At 37.8% G+C, this 18,856-nt stretch overlaps 1 protein-coding gene across 1 annotated transcript in view; it reads left to right on the forward strand.

Moving 5' to 3' along the window:
- RANBP17 (RAN binding protein 17) overlaps positions 1 to 18,856 on the forward strand; it is a 365,939-nt gene that overhangs the window by 74,391 nt on the left and 272,692 nt on the right. Inside the window, exon 13 of the mRNA XM_061393198.1 lies at positions 13,403 to 13,508. Coding sequence (XP_061249182.1) covers positions 13,403 to 13,508 — 106 coding nt within the window. The remainder of the gene's footprint in view (positions 1 to 13,402; positions 13,509 to 18,856) is intronic.

Genomic DNA, 18,856 nt, shown 5'->3' on the forward strand with positions numbered 1-18,856 from the left:
TCATTGAAGCCTTGTTTATAGTACTCAAGACATTGAAGCAACCTTTGATGGTGAGGAGTGAGTAAAGAAAATGTGATTGTGTGTGTATATACATAAACATATGTATGTAAAATTATACATTATATGTATAAAAGGAATATTTTTTGACCATATATAAAGAATGACGTCTTGCCCTTTGTAGCAATATGTAGTGACCTTGAGGGCATTTTAAATGAACTCAGAGAAAGACAGATACTGTATGATCTCATTATATGTGAAATCTGAATAACAAGCCAAACTCATAGATACAGAGCAGAGATTGGTAGTTGTTAGAGGTGGGACTTCGGGAATGGTTGAAATGAGTAGAGATAGTCAAAAGTTATAAACTTACAGTTATAAAATAAATCATGAAGATGTAATACACAGCACACCAGCTATAGTTAATAATACTGTATTGCATATTTGAGAAGTTCTGAGAGAGTAGAGTTTAAAAATTTTCACCACAGGAAAATAAAATTTGTGACTCTCTGGTGATAAATGTTAGCTAGACTTACTGTGGTGATCATTTCACAGTGTATACAAATACCAAATCATTGTATTGTACACCTGAAACTAATACATATGTTACTTCAATTATATCTCAGTTTTTAAAATTTATTAAATTCATAAAACAAGTCTCAACTAAATTCAATAATCATTGAGCCCACATTTTCTTTCCAATTTGCAATTAAAACTAACCCGCTTTTGAACTGTGGTGTTGGAGAAGACTCTTGAGAGTCCCTTGAACTGCAAGGAGATCCAATCAGTCTGTATACTAAAGGAGATCAGTCCTGGATATTCATTGGAAGGACTGATAATGAAGCTGAAACTCCAGTACTTTGGCCACCTCATGCAAAGACTTGACTCATTGGAAAAGACCCTGATGCTGGGAGGGATTGGGGGCAGGAGGAGAAGGGGACAACAGAGGATGAGACGGCTGGATGGCATCACCAACTTGATGGACATGAGTTTGGGTAAACTCTGGGAGTTGGTGATGGACAGGGAGGCCTGGCGTGCTGCGATTCATGGGGTCACAAAGAGTCGGACACGACTGAGTGACTGAACTGAACTGCAAAAAGTATAAATTACATGTAGTTGGTAATTTTATAAACATACTTCTAAGTAACTATGGAGTAAAATAAGTCGTCTTGGGGAAAATTTAAAAAGAGAGAAGAAAATGGAAATATAACATGTTTGGAACTCAGCTGGAGATTTATTTCACAAAAAGAAGAAAGGCCATAATTTTGTAACTTAAGCCTCCTAGTTGAATGTTAGAAGGAAGCAACAGATCAAACCCAGAGAAAGAAGAAAGAAGGAAACAACAGAAATTAATGAACCAAAAGATAAAGATTCAGTGAAATAAAAAAATGAAAAATTGATTCTCTAAAAATACTAATAAAATTGACAGACCTCTCATGAGATAAGAAGGAAAGTGAATTCACAAGTAACATTAGGATCAAGACTCTCATGAGATAAGAAGGAAAGTGAATTCACAAGTAACATTAGGATCAAGAAGGGAAATACAGATATAACAAAGTTTTAAAAGATAAAAGTTATACATAGTATTTTTTTAAGGTCAACAAGTTAAAAAACTTGAGATGAATAAATTCCTAGAAAAATAACCTAAAGTCAACTCAAGATTAAAAAAAAAAAAAGAAAAAACACCAGTAGTGGGAGAAGATATTTGGAACACATATACACACACTAACCCAGGCAAGGTTCACCATCTAGAAGAGTCTGTAAAAATCAATAAAGCAAGTAGTTCTTTAGGGAAATGAAAAACAGAAACAAACATGTTACTACTTATAAGAGAAATGGAAATTAAGGCACATGAGATACCATTTTACTTCCAGTAGATTGGCAAAAGTAAATCTTAAAGGAGAATGTCGATCAAAAATTCTTATATACTACTGGTAGGAGTATAAAGTATAGTCAGTTGGAAACAGAATGGAAATCAGTTTGGTGTTATCTTGGAAAGTAAACATTTGAATTCCTGCTGACCTGGAGCTTCTACTCTTAGGTATGTCTTTTAGAAAATCTCTTCTAAACAAGAGGACATGTTTGAGAATGTTCGTAGCCTAAATGTTATTAAAGGCAAAAAATGTTAAAAGTTCAAATGCCCATCAACATGAAAATGGATAAACAGATCATAATATGCATAATACATAATACAGTAGAATATTATATAATAGTAAAAATGAATGTACTTTAAGTATACTTAAAAATTAATTTCAGATATATTTAGTGAAAAAAAAAGCAGTTTCAGAAAACTATATATATTAATAGTATGAGGTCTTCCCCTGGATTAAGAAATGGCAACCTGATCTAGTAATCTTGCCTGGAAATAGTCCATGGACGGAAGAGTCTGGTGGCTACGGTCTATGGGGGTGCAAAGAGTCAGATGCAACTGAGCACGCACATATATATTGTGTGAAACACTTAATAGAACCCCAAAACAAGTGAGACTAAAAATATATTGGTAGGAATATATGTAATAGTGATAAAACAAAAAATGTCAAAATATTAAGCACCAAATTCAGATTCATGGTAACTTCTAGGGTACAAGGTAAGGGGACAAGCTAGGGGAGGGGTGTGGCGATAGACGTGACAGTATTGGTAAAGCTGTGGTTAAATTGGATAGGGAGTTCATTGGATTTGTTTTACTCTGTAGTCATCCACGTATATCTGAGGTTACCACAGTTAGTAATTCAACCAACCACAGAAAATACCCTCCCCCCTCCAAAAGACTTCGAGAATGTTCCAAAAAGCCAGATTTGAATTAGCCATGTGCCTGGTGGACTGCCGTCTGTGGGGTCGCACGGAGTTGGATGCGACTGAGGTGACTTAGCAGCAGCAGCAGCAACAACTATTCACCTAGCATTTATATTGTATTTACCACTGTTTACCTAGGCTTTACATTTTATTAGGTTTATAAGTAATCTGGAAATGATTTAAAGCCTATGAGTGTTATAGGTTATATGCAAACACTGTGTGTGCCATTTTATATAAGGGTATTGAGCATCTGTGACTTCCCTGGTGGCTCAGACGGTAAAGCGTCTGCCTACAATGCGGGAGACCCGGGTTCAATCCCTGGATCGGGAAGATTTCCTGGAGAAGGAAATGGCAGCCCACTCCAGTACCCTTGCCTGGAAAATCCGATGGACAGAGAAGCCTGGTAGGCTACAAACAGTCCATGGGGACGCAAAGAGTCAGACACGACTGAGTGACTTAACTTTCTTTCAGTTTCACTTGAAGATCTGTAGATTTTGTTATCCAGGGGGGTTCTAGAAATAATCCCTTTGGATACTGAGAGAGAAGACTATACTTCGTATACATTACATATATTCTTTTATAGGTATCATATTACGTTACAATGTAAAAAGATTCATTTGTAAAATCAGACTTGTTTTCCTACAAAAGGATATTGAATGGAAGTATAGCTGTTCTACAATACATTAATAAAATTAACTGAAATGTAATAGTTTATTGGTATTAAGTAGATCTGTCTTTTGAGTAAAATAAGTCAGATGTGATTCTTGATAAATACAATTCAAAGTTTTTTACAGTGTTAATAAAACATCATTTCAGAGTTTCTAATATACTGCCTGTTCCATAGAAAATGTTTAGTATTTGTATTTTCCTTCTATTTGAAAGGTTAGTGAGAAGTCTGTCTGCTCTTTAAAAATATCTGTAGTCTGCTCGAAAATAATCGTTTTATATTATGAAAAGTGCGTAATGCAGTTCTAGTTTGTACTGCTATATGTAGTAGTGTTCAATTTCTGTTGTATAAAGACTTCAGTTAGTGTTGAACAAAGAAAATTATATGCTCTTGTTATGTGTGCTTTAATTTAGATGCTTAATGGCTTTTAATGTTACAAAATAAGTTTTTATTATATTATGATCTCATTTGTATAATATTGTCTTGCTCCTCCATATTTGTGGTGATATGGTCATGGTTTAGGAAAACAATAATCCCTAAGAAATAGGTCATTAACAGTAGTTAACGATTACTTGTGATCTATGGTAATGACTGATTTCTTTGGGATTATTGAGGTTATAAACCATAATTACAGATTATTACAGCAATAATTATTTTGTGAGAGGAAAAAATGTTCTGTTCTTGAACAGCTGTGGAAACAAGTGCCCTGAACATTTCAGAGTAAATACAAAAATGGAAAGCTATAATGGAAATATAATCTCAGATCAGATTTTAAAAAAAAATTATAGATATGAAACTTACCTATAGGATATTTAAATTTCTAAATACAGTTTAGATTTATAGTTTTACTTGGTTCTTTAAACTTTCTGGGTATAATTACATAACCAGTGTAAATTTTTAACATCTATTTAAAGACCATCCCTCTAAAAATTCTAGAGCTTTAGGGAAGGATTAATGTGTATGAGAAATATCATTCCCCAGTCTGTGAAATGTGAAAATTTTATTTGATAGATTAATAAAAGTACCTTTATATTTCATTGTTCCTGTCTAACACTGATGCTAATTTATTAGTAGTTGTCTATTTTTAGGGTTAAAAATATCTTCTTTTCTGTCTTATACAATAAAAAATCACTGCTAAAACATGGAAAGAATAACTGTACATTCTACTTTTCTGTATACAAACTTCCATTCAAAATTTACCATAATTTTAGAAAAGAATGTTCACACTTGATCATATGCTATCTTTGCATGCCATTTTTTGATATCAAGTCTGAATTTCAAGGTCACAGAGTAAATGAAGAGTAAAAAGTTAAAATTTGATAAATTCATGTCCTATAATTAGTATTTATTATTAGACAATGATACTCATCGCATGAATATCACATGAGGAGAAGGGAATGATAGAGGATGAGATGGTTGGATGGTACCACCAATTCAATGGACATGAGCTTGAACAGACTCCAGGAGATAATGAAGGACAGAGAAGCCTGGCATGCTGCAGTCCATGGGGTATCAAAGAGTCAGAAATGACTGAGCGACTGAACAACAACAACACTTATCACACTGCATTGAAAAAAATCATTTTTTCATTTTTTTTCCCCTCTTACTAAATTCAGTCTGCTGGAGATAGGGTCTCTCTGTCCCTTTTCACCCTGCTTCATATTTATATTCCAGTGGGCAGAACATGACATAGAGCAGATACTCAGAAAATGAAGGAATGAAACAAGAAAGCAGATTGTTGCTTTGTTTTACCTAATCTTGGAATGTGCTCATTGGGCAACTCAAATTATTTGCTGTTCTGCATTTGGCCATGAATGATCCACAAGTATTAATTTGGGTAATTACAAATGTGTAAATTTTATCAAGAAGATGAATTTGCAAATAACCGGATAGACTAGATCATGGATCATACCTTGTATTGAATGTGTGTTGAAAAGTTGCTTTTATTTAAGCAATAGAAATGGAAATACAATTAACATTCATTTTTAATAATGACTCTACATTTTAATGTTTACTTAAATTGATAAATAAGCTGTTAACTTTTTTTTGCTTGCTTCATGCTATAGTTTCTAGGTAATGATTTCTTAATTCGATGTGTATGCATGCTCAGTCATGTCTTAGTTCAATAACGCATATCTATTTAGTAAGTTATATATGCCAGGCACTGTTTTAGGCCCTGGATAAGGCAATGGCACCCCACTCCAATGCTCTTGCCTGGAAAATCCCATGGACGGAGGACCCTGGAAGGCTGCAGTCCATGGGGTCGCTGAGGGTCGGACACGACTGAGCGACTTCACTTTCACTTTTCACTTTCATGCATTGGAGAAGAAAATGGCAACCCACTCCAGTGTTCTTGCCTGGAGAATCCCAGGGACGGGGGAGCCTGGTGGGCTGCCGTCCATTGGGTCGTACAGAGTCAGACACGACTGAAGTGACTTGGCAGCAGCAGCAGCCTGCAATAGACAACCAAACAGAAACCATGCAATTTATTTTCTACTGGAATAGACAGATAACAAAGCAAAATAAATAATAAAATATATTTTGTTAGAAACTGGTAAGTGCTAAAATTTTTTAAAAATATTAAATCAGGAAAAGGGAATATGAAATGTCAGCAGATTATGTTCTGTAATTGGGTCACAGCTATGGCCGGCATCACCTAAATGACTCTTTATTCTAAAGTCTTCTGTCTTTGCTGGGATGTTTGATGAATGAGCTATAGTTGGGCATTTCTGTCTCCATGAAGTCTCTATACATCGCTAGGCTTTTAATAGTATGACAGTCTCAGGGTATATGGTCTTTTTACATGGTAAATGGCTTCCTCTCAGGGAAAATTCCCTGAGAGCCTGGAGGAAGCTGCCAATTCTCAAAAGACTAAGCCTAGTACTGGAATAAGTGTCACTTCTGCAATATTCTTTTAGTTAAAGTCCAGCCCAGACTTACAAAGGATTAGCAAAATAGACCCACTTCTTAATGGCAATTGCATACATGGAGGGAAGGAATTGATGATGGGTATCTTGAAGTCATGGGCTTCCCAGGTGGTGCAGTAGTAAAGAATCTGCCTGCCAAGCAGGAGACCTGGATTTGATCCCTGGGTCTGGAAGATCCCCTGGAGGAAATGGCAACCCACTTCAGCATTCTTGCTTGGGAAATCCTGTGGGCAGAGGAGCCTGGTGGGCTACAATCGATGTGGTCACATAAGATTTGGACATGACTGAGCAACTAAGCAGCACTAGCAGCATCTTGAAGGCATGCTATCATACTCCAGGTATTGCAGATTTATAGGATAGCTGTGTAAGGCCTGACTGAAAAGGTGACTCCTAAGTTAAACTAGTCAACATGGTTGTGTCTTTTTCCAGTTATATTAAACTGTATGCGGATAGACAGAGAGTAGGTAGGGAATTGGATTTAAACAATTATGGTTTTGTAAGATGAAAATGTGGAGGAAGAGAAAAACTGACCTATGCAGAACAGATTATAATGACTGACAACAGAACTGAATATAGGTAAGCAGGTTAGAGAAGACATGAAGGGTATAAGAAAGTGAAAAAAATCCCAAAAAACTATTACAACTAATACAAGAGTAGCAGAGTTGCAGAATACAAGATCAGTAAGTAAAAATCAACAGTGGGTTTATATATTAACAGTGAACAATCAAAATTAAGTGAAGCCTACTTAAAATAGCATTAAAAAGAATAAAATACTTTGGTAAAAACTTTGCAAAAGTGTTAAATCTTATACCCTGTAAAATGTTATTAAAGTAAATCAAAGATCTAAATAAGTTGGAAGACATCCATGGTCATGGTTCATTCAGAAGATGGTATTGTTTAGAACCATCCCTCAAATTGACCTAGAGTCAATGTAATCTCTGTCAAAATCCCAGCTGGCTTTTTTGCAGGAATTGACAAGCTGATCTTTAAGTTGATGTGGAAATCCAGGAGACCCAGTATATCCAAAATAATTTTGGAAAAAAATAAATGAAGTTGAAAGACTCATACTTAGTTATTTCAAAATTTACTACAGAGCAGCAGTAATCAAGACAATGTGGTATTGGTATAAAGGTAGACACTAGATCAATGATACATAATTGAGAGTTCAGGTAATAAATGCTCCAGTTTGTAATCAGGTGACTTTTGATTGGGATGAGAAGACAATTCAATAACAAAGGGATTGTCTTTTCAGCAAATGATGCAGGGATAGCTGAATGTCCACACGCAAAAGAATGAAGTTGGACCCCTATGTCCCACAGTACACAAATCGAAATGAATCATAGACCTAAATGTAAGAGTTAAAGCTATGAAACTCTTGGAAGAAAACGTAGAACTAAATCTTTATGACTTTGGATTGGGCAGTGGTTCTTTAGATTTGATATCAAAAGCTGAAATATTGAAAGAAAAACTAGCAGTTTTGTACCACATGAAAATTAAACATTTCTGTGCTTCCAAGGACGCCATCAAGAAAATGAAAACAACCCACAGAATGGGAGAACATGTTTGTTAATCACATATCTGACAAGGAACTTGTATCAAGAATATGTAAAGAACTCTTGCAACTCATTAAATAAAAAGATAAATAGCCCAATTTTAAAATGAGCAAAGAATTTAAATAGACATTTCTTCAAAGAAGACATAAAAAAGGCCAGTAAGCACATGGGAAAGGCTCAGCATTGTTGGTCATTAGGGGAAGGCACATCAGAATTACAAGATAACCACTTTATATACCCACTAGGAGAGATATGGGAGAAGGCATGGCACCCCACTCCAGTACTTGCCTGGAAAATCCCATGGATGGAGGAGCCTGGTAGGCTGCAGTCCATGGGGTCACTAAGAGTCAGACACGACTGAGCGACTTTCACTTTCACTTTTCACTTTCATGCATTGGAGAAGGAAATGGCAACCCACTCCAGTGTTCTTGCCTGGAGAATCCCAGGGACGGGGGAGCCTCCTGGGCTGCCGTCTCTGGGGTTGCACAGAGATGGACATGACTGACGCGACTTAGCAGCAGCAGCAGCAGGAGAGATACAATAAAAAGATAGATAATACCAAGTATTGGCAAGGATTTGGAGAAGTTGGGCTTTCATACTTTGCTGGTGGGAATGTAAAATGATACAGTTGCTTTGGAAAGTAGTTTGGTAGTTCCTCAAAATGTTAAAATACAGGTTTCATATGATCCACCAATTCCAATTCTTGATATGAATCCCAACTCTTGATATGAAGAGAAATGAAAACATATCTACATTAAAAACTCTATGCAAATGTTCATAGAAGCATTATTTACAAAGCCAAAAATGTGAAAACAGCCCAGGTGTCTATCAACTTTTGAATGGATAAACAAAATGTGATATACCCCAAAAATGGAATGTTATTTGAACATGAAAACGATTGAAATCCCAATACAGGAAGCCATAATATGGTTGATCCTTACACGTTATATTAAGTCAAAGAAGATAGTCACAAAGATCACACTGTATGACTTCATTTGTATGAAATAGAATGGGAAAAATCTAAGGAGACATAAAGTAGATTAGTGGTTGCTTGGTTCCTTAGGGCTGCGGGGGTGCGGAGTGGTACAGAATAAGATTTCTAAAGGGATGGATAGGTTCTAAAGCTAGAATGTGGTGGTGATTGTATGACCCTGTGAATTCATTCAAAAACATGGAATCATATACTTTAAGTGGTATGTGAATTATATTTCAGTAAAGTTGTTTAGGTGTTCAAGTGATTGTAGTTTCCTAATAGAACAAAGGATTGTTGGGAGTTGGAAGATTCATCTTTGTAGATAATTAGAATTGTTACCAGTTACGATAAAAATAATGTTGGAAAGAGTGACAATGGACCAGCAACTAACATATTCAAAAGATAAGAAGTAACTCAAAGCAGAGTAGATAGTTGCAATAAGAAAGCTAATTTGGTACTATGGTGACACTCTAGGAATCAGCGAACTGAAATGGACTGGAATGGGTGAATTTAACTCAGATGACCATTATATCTACTACTACGGGCAGGAATCCCTCAGAAGAAACGGAGTAGCCATCATGGTCAACAAAAGAGTTCGAAATGCAGTACTTGGATGCAGTCTCAAAAATGACCGAATGATCTCTGTTCGTTTCCAAGGCAAACCATTCAATATCACAGTAATCCAAGTCTATGCCCCAACCAGTAACGCTGAAGAAGCTGAAGTTGAACGGTTCTATGAAGACCTACAAGACCTTTTAGAACTAACACCCAAAAAAGATGTCCTTTTCATTATAGGGGACTGGAATGCAAAAGTAGGAAGTCAAGAAACACCTGGAGTAACAGGCAAATTTGGCCTTGGAATACGGAATGAAGTAGGGCAAAGACTAATAGAGTTTTGCCAAGAAAATGCACTGGTCATAGCAAACACCCTCTTCCAACAACACAAGAGAAGACTCTACACATGGACATCACCAGATGGTCAACACTGAAATCAGATTGATTATATTCTTTGCAGCCAAAGATGGAGAAGCTCTATACAGTCAGCAAAAACAAGACCAGGAGCTGACTGTGGCTCAGACCATGAACTCCTTATTGCCAAATTCAGACTTAAATTGAAAAAAGTAGGGAAAACCATTAGACCATTGAGGTATGACCTAAATCAAATCCCTTATGATTTTACAGTGGAAATGAGAAGTAGATTTAAGGGCCTAGATCTGATAGATAGAGTGCCTGATAAGCTATGGAATGAGGTTTGTGACATTGTACAGGAGACAGGATTCAAGACCATCCCCATGGAAAAGAAATGCAAAAAAGCAAAATGGCTGTCAGGGGAGGCCTTACAAATAGCTGTGAAAAGAAGAGAAGTGAAAAGCAAAGGAGAAAAAAGGTATAGGCATCTGAATGCAGAGTTCCAAAGAATAGCAAGAAGAGATAAGAAAGCCTTCTTTAGCGATCAATGCAAAGAAATAGAGGAAAACAATAGAACAAGAAAGACTAGAGATCTCTTCAAGAAAATCAGAGATACCAAAGGAACATTTCATGCAAAGATGGGCTCGATAAAGGACAGAAATGGTACGGACCTAACAGAAGCAGAAGATATTAAGAAGAGATGGCAAGAATACACAGAAGAACTGTACAAAAAAGATCTTCACGACCCAGATAATCATGAAGGTGTGATCACTGACCTAGAGCCAGACATCCTGGAATGTGAAGTCAAGTGGGCCTTAGAAAGCATCACTACGAACAAAGCTAGTGGAGGTGATAGAATTCCAGTTGAGCTATTCCAAATCCTGAAAGATGATGCTGTGAAAGTGCTGCACTCAATATACCAGGAAATTTGGAAAACTCAGCAGTGGCCTCAGGACTGGAAAAGGTCAGTTTTCATTCCAATCCCAAAGAAAGGCAATGCCAAAGAATGCTCAAACTACCGCACAATTACACTCATCTCACACGCTAGTAAAGTAATGCTCAAAATTCTCCAAGCCAGGCTTCAGCAATATGTGAATCGTGAACTTCCTGATGTTCAAGCTGGTTTTAGAAAAGGCAGAGGAATCAGAGATCAAATTGCCAACATCTGCTGGACCATGGAAAAAGCAAGAGAGTTCCAGAAAAACATCTATTTCTGCTTTATTGACTATGCCAAAGCGTTTTTGACTGTGTGGATCACAATAAACTGTGGAAAATTCTGAAAGAGATGGGAATACCAGACCACCTGACCTGCCTCTTGAGAAACCTATATGCAGGTCAGGAAGCAACAGTTAGTACTGGACATGGAACAACAGACTGGTTCCAGATAGGAAAGGGAGTACGTCAAGGCTGTATATTGTCACCCTGCTTATTTAACTTCTATGCAGAGTACATCATGAGAAACTCTGGACTGAAAGAAGCACAAGCTGGAATCAAGATTGCTGGGAGAAATATCAATAACCTCAGATATGCAGATGACACCACCCTTATGGCACAAAGTGAAGAGGAACTAAAAAGCCTCTTGATGAAGGTGAAAGTGGAGAGTGAAAAAGTTGGCTTAAAACTCAACATTCAGAAAACGAAGATCATGGCATCCGGTCCCATCACTTCATGGGAAATAGATGTGGAAACAGTGTCAGACTTTATTTTTCTGGGCTCCAAAATCACTGCGGATGGTGACTGCACCCATGAAATTAAAAGACGTTTTCTCCTTGGAAGGAAAGTTATGACCAACCTGGATAGAATATTCAAAAGCAGAGACATTACTTTGCCAACAAAGGTTCATCTAGTCAAGGCTATGGTTTTTCCTGTGGTCATATATAGATGTGAGAGTTGGACTGTGAAGAAGGCTGTGTGACAAAGAATTGATGCTTTTGAACTGTGGTGTTGGAGAACTCTTGAGAGTCCCTTGGACTGCAAGGAGATCCAACCAGTCCATTTTAAAGGAGATCAGCCCTGGGATTTCTTTGGAAAGAATGATGCTAAAGCTGAAACTCCAGTACTTTGGCCACCTCATGCCAAGAGTTGACTCATTGGAAAAGACTGTGATGCTGGGAGGGATTGGGGGCAAGAGGAGAAGGGGACGACAGAGGATGAGATGGCTGGATGGCATCACTGACTTGATGGAGGTGGGTCTGAGTGAACTCCGGGAGTTGGTGATGGACAGGGAGGCCTGGCGTGCTGTGATTCTTGGGGTCGCAAAGAGTTGGACACGACTGAGTGACTGATCTGATCTGATCTGATCTGATGATGACACAAGATGTAAAGCTGAGTGCTTTTACAATGGAGAGGGAGAATGTTCTAAAGGTAAAAATGAGGAACATCAACCTAACAGCTGGATTTGAGGCCCAAGTTACCAGAGGTGCAAAAAAAATCAGCTGCCACTTGAGAGGGTCCACAGAAGTGAGGTCATCAAAGGAGAGCATTATGTTGTTAATAGGCTTTAATACTGTTCATAAAACACATCTCAACTGCATATTGGTAACTTGTTGTCAGTTTCCTACATGGGCCTTTTTTCTGTTAACTTTTTTTGCCCAGTAATTTTACGTTGCTTGAAGCTTGAGTTTGTTTTATAAATTACTTGATCAGGGTAGTGTTCTGTTTTTACATTGCTAATATAAAGGCTGCATACTTAGCCAATTATGATTTCATGGTTTTTTGATAGATTAAGGGGATATGGATACTTATCTTACTAGGTAAGATTTTTTTTTTAATTTCTTTTTGAAAAATAATTGATTCGTTGTTAATTGCTCATAAAGATTTCAAAAATCTTGGAGAATTTGAGACATAGATGAGTGACTCTAAAGATGTAATGTGTCTAAATAAGAAGTACTCAATAAATACCTTCATTTCTAAAGTCAGTTTTGGCTACCCCAGAGATTTGTGAAAGCTGTAGGTGTTGCCGTTTGTGCCAATCTTGTAAAGTTATTTAGTCCTTTGCTGCTACTCCTCATGAAGTTAATTTGGTCATTAAACAATGTAATTTGCATAGTAAAAATTTTGGATTTTTAAAATACAAAAGGAGTAAATTTATTACCATCTGTTATCTTCCAAGCCTGGGCAGTATTAAAAATTATGAGACTGGTACTATCATGGCATAGACTGTTCAAAAAAACCACTGGTCATTGGATTATAGTTACACTTACTAACAGCCCTTGATGTTGACTTTACATATGGTGTTTTGTTATCAAATTTATGTTCATCAAGTCTTCATGGTAGATATTACTTTCTGCATTTTGCAAATGAAAATCCTAAAACTTAAAGAGGTAAGTAGTTTATGTAAAATCACGTCGCATATTGGTAGAGCTGGGATTCATATTTGTTTCAGGTTCTTAAATCTCATTTGAACTCTTCTACTGCCTTGATGAACTTGATGAAAACCAGCTCTTCACTCTGTGTTAGGAGCTAAGTTCACAGTTTATCACTAGTTTGGAAGAAATTTTGCTCATTTTAGAATATTCTGAAAAATAAGCTTTGTTTCTATCTAACCTTTGTTTCTTTCTAAACTCTTCTTTTTATGTATTAGGACGTCTTGCCTGGCTGGTATACTTAGTTGGAACAGTTGTTGGAGGAAGATTAACATATACCAGTACAGACGAACATGATGCTATGGATGGAGAATTATCCTGTCGGTAAGTAGTAGCCATATAATTTACAGAAGTTTCCTAAGTACTTAGAAATTTAGTTATTGAGCTAGTACTATGAGCTCAAGCATTTTGGACTTGGCCTTTTAGGGAACGTATTATTTTCCTTTCTGTTGATGAGAGAACCAGGGCTTAGAGCTTAAGTGATTTGTAGGAGTCATATCAATGATAAATAGTACAGTCAAATATATTCATATGAATAATATGAGTGAGCTGGTTTTCCATATATTGTACTTCATCTTTAATAATGTATTTCTTTTAGAATTGATGTACTTGTGTGTTTTTGGCTTGTTGCTGCATGGACTTGTTTCTAGTCACAGAAAAGGGGGCTACTCTTTAGTTGTGGTGGGTGGGTTCTCACGGTGGTGGCCCCTCTTGCCGCAGAGCACAGGCTCTGGGGTGCACACGCTTCAGTCATTGTGGCACGTGGCCAATTGCAGCTCCTGGCTCTAGAGCACAGGCTCAATAGTTGTGGCACACAGACTTAGTTGGTCTGCAGCATGTAGGATCTTCCTGGATCAGGAATTGAACCTGTGTCTCCTGCATTGGCAAGCAGATTCTTTACCACTGAGCCACAGGGAAGCCCCAATATCTTTCTGTATAACAAAATAATATGTATTTTTCTGAACGCTTTATAAAATAGTTTCAAATAAAAAGTTACATATTAATTTGAAGATAACTACTGTCATTTGGTAAAGATCTTTGAGTCTTTTTAATTGATATTTGAAAGTTATATATACTACATGTGTATTTTTCAACTTTTTTTTAACAAAAATTGTATTATACTTAAATATTGTAAACTAAAATGGGGATACTAGTACTGATAGTTAATAATAACCCAGGAGAAAGGAGTAGTGACCCCACAAGAGACTGACCCATGTTGCTGTGAGTGTCTAGGAGTCTCCAGCAGAGGCGTGGGCTGGCGGTGGCCTGCTGTAGGGTCGGGGGTGCTGAGTGCAGGAGTACGTGCACGGGACATTTTGAAGGAGATCGCTGTTATCTTCATTCAGTTCAGTTCAGTTCAGTTGCTCAGTTGTGTTCAACTCTGCGACCCCATGGACTGTAGCGCACCAGGCTTCCCTATCCTTCACCAGCTCCCGGAGCTTGCTCAAACTCATGTCCATGTAGTCGGTGATGCTATCCAATCATCTCATCCTCTGTCGTCCCCTTCTCCTTCTTCCTGCAGTCTTTTCCCAGCATCAGGGTCTTGTCCAGTGAGTCAGTTCTTTGCATCAGGTGGCCAAAGCATTGGAGTTTCAGCTTCAGATCAGTCCTTCCAGTGAATGTTCAGGACTGATTTCCTTTAGGATTGACTAGTTTGATCTCCTTGCAGTTCAAGGGACTTCATTACCTCCACCATAGTGTGGTCTCAGGTCAAACAAAAGGGAGGGAACAGAGCCCCACTCATGAAGAGAAATTTGGATTAAAGATTTACTGAGCATGGCCCCGCCCATTAGAACAAGACCCAGTTTCCCCCTCAGTCAGTCTCTCCCATCAGGAAGCTTCCATAAGCCTCTTACCATTATCCATCAGATGGCACACAATCACACGAACCTCTGTCCATAGTTCTTCAGGCACTCTAAAACCACAATCACAGGAAACTAATCAAATTGATCACAAGGACCACAGCCTTGTCTCACTCAGTGAAACTATGAGCCATGCCATATAGGACCACCCAAGACAGACGGGTCATGGTGGAGAGTTCTGATGAAATGTGGTCCAGTAGACAAGGGAATGGGAAACCACTTCAGTATTCTTGCCTTGAGAACCCCACGAGGCAAAAAGATAACGACACTCACTGAAAGGTAAACTCCCCAGGTTGGTAGGTGCCCAATATGCTACTGGATATTGAGTGGAGAAGTAACTCCAGAAAAAACAAACAGACAGAGCAAAAGTGAAAACAGTGCCCAGTTGTGGGTGTGACTGGTGATGGAAGTAAGCTCCGATACTCCGATACAAGAGCAAACTGCATAGGAACCTGGACTGTTAGGTCCTTGAATCAAGGTAAATTGGAAGTGGTCAAACAGGAGACAGCAAGAGTGAACATCGACATTTTAGGAAATCAGTGAACTAAAATGGACTGGAATGGGTGAATTTAATTCAGTTGATCATTATATCTACTACTATGGGCTAGAATCCCTTAGAAGAAATGGAGTAGCGCTCACAGTCAAGAGAGTCCGAAATGCAGTACTTGGTTGCAATCTCAAAAATGACAGAATGATCTCTGTTCATTTCCAAGTCAAATGATTCAGTATCAGAGTAATCCCAAGTCTATGCCCCAACCAGTAATCCTAAAGAAGCTGAAATTATGGCTTGACCACACCATAGTATGGCTACTTGGGTTCCTGCAGACATGGCTTCATTTTCCACCTTTGCCCCAAATGTTTACTTCTTGCCTGATTGAGGAGGAGGGTCTCAAGGCCTCAGATTGGAGGCCATTGAGCTTTTAACCCTGCCTCACCATGGAGAGAGATGCTATGAAGTGGTGGGACTTCCCTGGTAGTCCAGTGGTTACCACTCCCTGCTTCCACTGCAGGGGGCACGGTTTCTATCCCTGGTCAAGGAACTAAGATCTCACATGCTATAGGGCCAAAAGGGAAGTGGGGCCCCTGGGCCAAGGGACTCTTAATGTCGTTCAGAGATACTTGTCTCTTGTAGATCCAGCCTTAATGTTTTTCTGACATCCTAGTGATAGCAGACCCTGCGCAAAGTGGATATCAGAGTTAATACTGTGAGGAGACAAAATAATGAGAATAGTTTTACCAAAGATAATGAAACACTGCATAATGTCTGCATTTTACCATTGATTTGACTGCACCCTTAGAAAACTGAATGTAACAAAAACCCAGGACATTTTTTGGAAATTGTATGCCCTCTAGCAACTGTGTGAATTTTTATACAAGCACTGTTTAATGAGTTATATAAAATGTTATAAAAAAAAAAAAAGAAGCTGAAATTAAATGGTTCTATGAAAATCTACGAGACCTTCTAGAATTAACAACCAAAGAAAATGTTCTATTCATCATAGAGGACAGAAGTGCAAAAGTAGGAAGTCAAGAGATACCTGGAGTAACGGGCAGATTTGGCCTAAGAGTACTAAATTAAGCAGGGCAAAGTCTAACAAGAGTTTTGCCAAGAGAACGCACTAGTCATAGCAAACACCCTCTTCCAACAACACAAGAGATGACTCTACATATGGACATCACCAGATGGTCAATACTAAAATCAGATTGATTATATTCTTTGTAGCCAAAGATGGAGAAGCTGTATACAGTCAGCAAAAACAAGACCGGGAGCTGACTGTGGCTCAGATCATGAACTCCTTATTGCCAAATTCAGACTTAAATTGAAGAAAGTAGGGAAACTAGACCATTCAGGTATGACCTAAATCAAATCCCTTATGACTGTACAGTGAAAGTGAGAAATAGATTTAAGGGACTAGATCTGATAGAGTGCCTGATGAACTATGGATGGAGGTTCATGACATTGTACAGAAGACAGGGATCAAGACCATCCCCAAGAAAAAGAAATGCAAAAAGGCAAAATGGTTGTCTGAGGAGGCCTTACAAATAGCTGAGAAAAGAAGAGAAGCTAAAGGCAAAGGAGAAAAGGAAAGATACACCCATTTGAATGCCGAGTTGCAAAGAATAGCAAGGAGAGATAAGAAAGCCTTCCTCAGTGATCAGTGCAAAGAAATAGAGGAAAACAACAGAATGGGAAAGACTAGAGATCTCTTCAAGAAAATTAAGAGATACCAAGGGAGCATTTCACGCAAAGATGGGCTCAATAAAGGACAGAAACGATATGCACCTAACAGAAGCAGAAGATATTAAGAAGAGGTGGCAAGAATACACAGAACTATACAAAAATGATCTTCATGACCCAGATAACCACGATGGTGTGATCGCTCACCTTGAGCCAGATATCCTGGATTGTGAAGTCAAGTGGGCCTTAGGAAGCATCACTAAGAAGAAAGCTAGTGGAGGTAATGGAATTCCAGCTGAGCTATTTCAAATCCTAAAAGATGATGCTGTGAAAGTACTGCACAATATACCAGGAAATCTGGAAAACACAGCAGTGGCCACAGGACTGGAAAAGGTCAGTTTTCATTCCAATCCCAAAGAAAGCCAATGCCAAAGAATGCTCAAACTACCACACAATTGCACCCATCTCACATGCTAGCAAAGTAATGCTCAAAGATTGAAGGTAGAAGAAGAGGACGAGAGGATGAGATGGTTGGATGGCATCACCGACTCGATGGACGTGAATTTGAGCAGGCTCTGGGAGTTGGTGATGGACAGGGAAGCCTGGTGTGCTACGGTCTGTGGGGTAGCAAAGAGTCAGACACTGAACTGAACTGAGTACTAATGATAGTATCTAATTCATTTTGGGCCATTGGAAGGATTAAATGAGTTAATAATTTTAAAGTGCTTAGGACAATACATGGGAAATAGTAAGCACTGTATTACCAAAAGAAACTCCAGAACAATTATTTTTTTAAAAATCAAACATTATGTTATGAACATTTTACTTGGACGTTAAGTAAAAAATGAAGAAGAAATTGTTAGTTGCTCAATGTTCAAGCTATACTGTAATTTAAGTATCTTTGCTTTGGGAATTTTAGGTTGTTTCTCAGTTTTTCCTTATTACAAAGGTGAATATTCTTTTAGCTGTATCTTTACGTAGATCAAGATAATTTTATTGGAGTCATATCCTAAAAGCTGAGTAGCTGGTTGAATAGTATATATATAGCACTTTAAAGGCTTAGTACACATCACCACAGGGCCTTCTGGAAAAGTACCAGTTTCTCCTCTGAACCCAAAGGCTATGAGAAATTATGATTTTTTTCTGCAGTTGAACACTAGGTAGTAGGATTATTATCTTTTCCAACTAATGTCTCATTTTTATTTGTATTTCCTTGTTTAGAAGTGGTATCAAACATTATTTTCCATTCCTTTTCTTGTCATTTCTATTTTTCTTTGTGCTTTTTTATTATATGTAGATTGTATCATTTGGTTTTCTTTTATGATTCTTTCCTAGTTTATTCATAATTACTCAATATATATCAGTATATATCAAAGATTGTAATATTTTGCTATTCATTTTGAATATGTCTTCTGTATATATTTTATGTCTTAGAAATTTCTTTTTTACTGGCTTTAAAATATTTATATTCCTGGAGAAGGCAGTGGCTACCCACTCCAGTATTCTTACCTAGAGAATCCATGGACAGAGGAGAGAGAGCCTGGTGGGATATAGTCCATCGGATCGCAAAGAGTTGGACACGACTGAGCGACTAAGTACACAAAATATTTATATATTCAAATGTGAATTTT

Source organism: Bos javanicus, chromosome 20 (assembly GCF_032452875.1).
Source record: "Bos javanicus breed banteng chromosome 20, ARS-OSU_banteng_1.0, whole genome shotgun sequence".
NCBI lineage: Eukaryota > Metazoa > Chordata > Mammalia > Artiodactyla > Bovidae > Bos > Bos javanicus.